Genomic DNA, 4713 nt, shown 5'->3' on the forward strand with positions numbered 1-4713 from the left:
GCAGCATGCACGACAGGCAGCGGGCGACGGTCGCCTCCTCCGAGCCGCCRCAGCCGCTGGGCTCCGGCTGCAAGTGAGCGCAGCCCGGCGCGGGCAGCGGGCCGTGGGAAGGAGCCCCGCTGCGGCCCCACCAGCGCCACGACCAAAGCCAAGATCGACAGTGGCGTGTCCGGCTCCCGGCCACGAAGGCCTGGCAGGCGCCGTGGTGCCAACGCTGGCTGTTGCTGGAGACGCGGTGCCCCGAGCCGATGAACGAGAGCCTGGGAGCTCAACGGGAGTTTGTTTGCAGCAGTGCTAAGCCCGGTTACCCCAGCGCCACCGCACCGAGCCCAGGGCTCCGYGCTGCACCTGCAGCGCACTGGCAAGGTGCAAGAGCCGCAGCAGCTCTGCGGCCGGCGGCAGCCCCYGCGCCAGGCAGGCGCCGAAAGCGGAGCACAGCACCCCAGTCCCTTGGCTTGCGGCTCGCCACCCGCCCGGTGCAGCGTGTCCGTTCCTGCCGCCGCAGAGCGAGTTTCCCCGGGGGCCGTGGCCTCTTGCTGCGGGTCCCCCCGGCCCGGCAGGGCAGGGCCCTCGCGCCACGCGGCCGTAGCGTGCCACGAGCCAGCGTCTCGCAGCACGGCCGCCCTGCGGACAGAGGGGCGAGCTCCCTGCGGAGCGCTCCCGCCCGCTCCCGGCCGGCGGCTTCCGCTGCTTCTCGGCCCGGGGCGCCGCGCGGGGTCCCCACCGCAGGGCTTTGCACTCCCCGGGGCTCCGGGGGAAAGTGTTTTACGGACTCAGCTTGCTCGCTCTTTGCAGCTCTAGCATGCAAGCAAGAGCCTGCCCAGCTGCCCACATCCCAGCAGCGCCGAGAGCCGCGTCCGCCGTCGGCCTCGGGCCGCAGCAGCCGCCCGTCGTCATCGTTGTCCTGGGCTGATGAGCACGGGCCCCGCCGCCGCCGGCCCGGGGTGGGGCGAGTCCCTGCGAGAGCCGCCCCAGGGCTGCCCCCAGCACCACCACTGCCACCGCCGCACGTCCCCGGGGAGCGAGCAGGAGCGGCCGCGGGCAGGAAGCGGTTAAAGGCTCCTGGGAGGGTGTTTCAGGCCGCCTGAYGGCCCCCCCCTGCATTAAGGGCTATGGCCCGGTGCCTGCCCCACAGGGTGAGGGGTCTGGGACCCCGGGCTGGCTCCGGGGCTGCCGCCGTGCTGCTTGCCGTGGGGAGACGCTCCCTCCCCCCTCGGCTACCAGCCGGCACCCTCGGGCACGGGGGGGGCCACGCTCCAGGCCGAGCCCCAGCAGCACCCGGCTCGCACTGCCCCCCGCGCTCGGGGGGGACASGGCCCCCACGGCTCCGCGGCACGGCCCCTTGCAGCGCGGGAGCCCTCGCAGGGCACSACGCAGCTCCAGCCCCCCCCGGGCGGCGCCTGGGGAAGGGGCAGCACCGATCCTCCGCTGCAGGGCTCAGATCCGGGCTGCTCCGCGGGCAAGCGGATGCAGGGGTCCGGCGTGGGGGGGCAGCTACAGGAYGCAGCCTCCAGGTAACGCTGCGACTCTGCACGGGGGACGCTGTGCCGGGGCGGGGGGCTGCTGCTGCCGCACGTGCAGCTCACGACGCGTGTTGCAAACAGCCGGGGGGTTGAACCCCACGTCTTAGCCCTGCTTGCGCATGGCCCACGGACCCCACGTGCACCCAGCAGCACCCAGCCCGGGCTGCACCCCCTCCCCCCCCAGCACCAGGAAGGCCCCAGGCAGCCTCTAGCTCAGAGCTTTATTGAGGTTTTGCAAAAAGGAAAAAGAAAAAAAAAAAAAAGAACAACAAAAACAAAATTCAAGGTGACGGCGTCAGCCTGCGAGGTCACTTCAGCTTCCTCCTGGAGCCGGAGGGCTCGGCGGCGGCGGTGGGGGGCCGCGGGGGCCGGGGCCCCTCAGCTGTTCTCGAAGGCACCGCGCTGGTGCCACTGCTGGTCACGGATGCGACGCACCGACTGGATCAGCGGTTGGTTGGCGTCCCAGTCGTTCCAGTGCCGGTACTCGCCCTTCTCCAAGACGTACTGGCGGCCCCGGTACCCGGGGTACTCGTAGCCCACCCACCTGCGCCAGAGAGGGATGTGGGCGCCGCGGCCCGCCCCGAGCCCCCTGCGGCATCACCGGGACCAGGASYRGGACCGGGACCGRGACCAGGACCCAGGGACCGGGATCGAGACTGGGACCAGGGACCAGGACCCGGGGTCAGAACCTGGAACCCAGGATCAGAACCAGGAATGAGACCAGGGACACAGGATCAGAACCAAGAACCGGGACCAGGGACTGGGACGGGGACCCAGACGGCGGTGGTGTCCCCCCGCGGCCGCCCTTACGTTCCGTTGAGGACCTTGGYGCTGGCCACGCGGTCCTGGAAGCCRTGGGCCCAGAGGCTGGGCACGTCRTCGTCCACGATCTCCATCTTGCGCCCGGTGTAGCCCGCGCCCTCAAAGAGGTGGATCTTGTGGTCGGCGCTGTCCTGGGGGTGGTGGTGGTGGGTCAGGGCGCTGCGGGGACGTCCCCGCACCCTGCTCCCCTCCCTCCCCCCCCCAGCAGTGGGGGGCACACGCATGCAGTGGGAGGGGTGGGGGTCTGGCCGCAGCCGCCGCTCGTGGGGCTACTCACGATCTGGATGGGGCGGATGGACATGAGGCTGTCGCTGCTGCGGCTGCTGGACCAGGAGTCCCAGCGCGGGTAGTCCCCCTTCTCCAGCACGAACTGCTCCCCGGCGAAGGCCTGCCGCTCAAAGCCCAGCCACCTGCGGGGAGAAGCGAGGCGGGCGGGCGGCCGGGGCGCGCAGCAGCCCCCCGGCGTCGGCGGGCCGCCCGCCTGCCCCCGCACTTACGGGCCAGACTCCACCTGGATGGAGCCGACCTTCTCCAGCGCCTTCTCGGCCACGTTGGGGAGCTCCTCCGTCAGCTCGCACTTCCTGCCCTGGAAGTTCTCCATCTCGTAGAGGGTGATCTGAGCGGGGAGAGGCGGCGTGGCAGGGTGGCGCCACGGCCAGGGCCACGGCGCRCCGGCCGCACGGCCCTGCCGCGCTGATGGCTCCCTGGCTGCGAAYGCTTGCTCGGTGAAACGGGCCGATATCTCATCGGCGACAGGCTGCGAACAAGTTCACCGCTTCCGAGGCGGCATCCAAAGCGCGCGGGGTTCGCGCGCCGCTCGCAGCCCGTGGTTTCTCCTGCTGGTTCCCGCCAGATCCGATAGCTCCGGGCCCGGCCTGGCGCCGGAGCCAACTCGCTCCCCGCCGTTCTCATCCTGAGCCTGCCAGGCGCGGGGACAGCCAAACCCGGCCCCGAGCCGCCCGGGGACGYGGCCGGACCTTCCTGCAGCTGCCGTCAGCCCGGCCCGCGGCGACCTTCCTCTGGGACCGAGCTCCCGGCACGGCGCTGCCATCCGATGCCTCTCGYGCGGCTGAGCCCCAGCTGCAGAATTGACCCTTGTCTCCAGCTTACAGGTAAATAACTGCTCTAGGACCCGCACGAGAGGGCTGACCTCTAAGGGAGCGCGCGCCACGGGGCCGGCGCAGCAGGCCGAGCGCCCGCCGCGGGCCGGCGCCGCTGCTCTCTTCCCTCCGCGAGGGCAGYGCAGAAACGCGAACGCAGCAGCGAGCCGAACGCAAAGCAAAGCGCGGAGGCGGCCCGCAGCGAGGGCCAGCAAAGCTTCCTCCCCGTCGCCGCTCGCTGGGGAGGGCAGCGACCCTCCCCTCCGCAAATCGTGCTGGAAATGCAGCTTTTCACAGCTCCAGCCCAGGCCCTCGGTAACCCACAAGTGAGAGAATTATAGAAAACCTAGAAAACCCTTGGGGAATTTCACTGCTCTAACCTACAGCCAGTCTCTGCTGCGACAGAATATCTCCTGGATTAAAAAGCTGTGCAGCTGCACACATTCTGGACGGCCCGGCAAAATTATCTGGAAGCCACAAATGCCTGGAGAAGCTCTTCCTACTCTCAGGCAGCAGTAAATCGTCCAAAGCGCCTCTCCCCAGCCCGGGGCCACCTCACAGTTCAGCTTGGTGGACGAGGAACACGTTTATCCCTGCAGTGATGTTAGCGCACCGCTGTGTTCGTAGAGCTGAAGGCTCTTGCTTTGCAAACACAGACCGCAGCGGTTTGACAGTAGTAAGGGATTTACAAATATACGCTCCGATGCAAGGTGACCTGCAACAACGCACAAAGCAGGTCCGTAACCGGCCSCTGCCTGGATACCTTGTAATTGCCACCTCGCTCGCCAGCACCCTCCCCAGTCGCCATCTGCTCGGGGGGACTTTGCTGCTCAGTCATTGTGCCTGAAAAAACCCAAATCGCAGAAGGTTAGCATGYAAGACAGTCGTTAAAAGTACCAAATGTTTCATTAAAAGAGAAGCGATCAAGCTTGCATGAAAACAGGTAGCAAAAGTTTGCATTCCTGAATCCAGCTGTTTTCTGCTCTGTAAATTCACAGGGATTTCTAGGCTAGAAGCAAGCGTCCCTTTAGTTATCCTCTCCCTCCTTCTTACAGGCCCTGCATCCTCACGCAGTCTGTATGGTGCCTCTGGCTGAAGCAAGTCGCCCTCCAAGAGCCCAGGGATCGCTCTGGCCTGGGAAGCTGCCCCAGGAGCTCTCTGAACTCTCCCCAGAAGCCTGCCCTCCTTCCGGCTGGAATTCGTCCAGCTTCAGCTCCCAGCTGCTGGCAGCTTTCGCCACGCGTTCGAGGCTGACCACACCGCCATGC

At 67.8% G+C, this 4713-nt stretch overlaps 1 protein-coding gene across 1 annotated transcript; it reads right to left on the reverse strand.

Annotated features, from left to right (window-relative positions):
* Positions 1 to 1747: 1747 nt before the first annotated feature.
* On the reverse strand, positions 1748 to 4288 carry CRYBB3 (crystallin beta B3). The gene is made up of 5 exons (XM_085310299.1): positions 4209 to 4288; positions 2843 to 2961; positions 2623 to 2755; positions 2334 to 2476; positions 1748 to 2067 (listed from the first exon to the last, which is right to left on the reverse strand). Exons 1-5 carry the CDS (start codon positions 4281 to 4283, stop codon positions 1902 to 1904), a joined length of 636 nt encoding a protein of 211 aa, XP_085166425.1. The 5' UTR covers positions 4284 to 4288; the 3' UTR covers positions 1748 to 1901.
* Positions 4289 to 4713: the final 425 nt, after the last annotated feature.

The sequence above is a fragment of the Rhea americana genome, unplaced genomic scaffold, assembly GCF_003343005.1.
Source record: "Rhea americana isolate MKP2758 unplaced genomic scaffold, rheAme1 scaffold_315, whole genome shotgun sequence".
Taxonomy (NCBI): Eukaryota; Metazoa; Chordata; class Aves; order Rheiformes; family Rheidae; genus Rhea; species Rhea americana.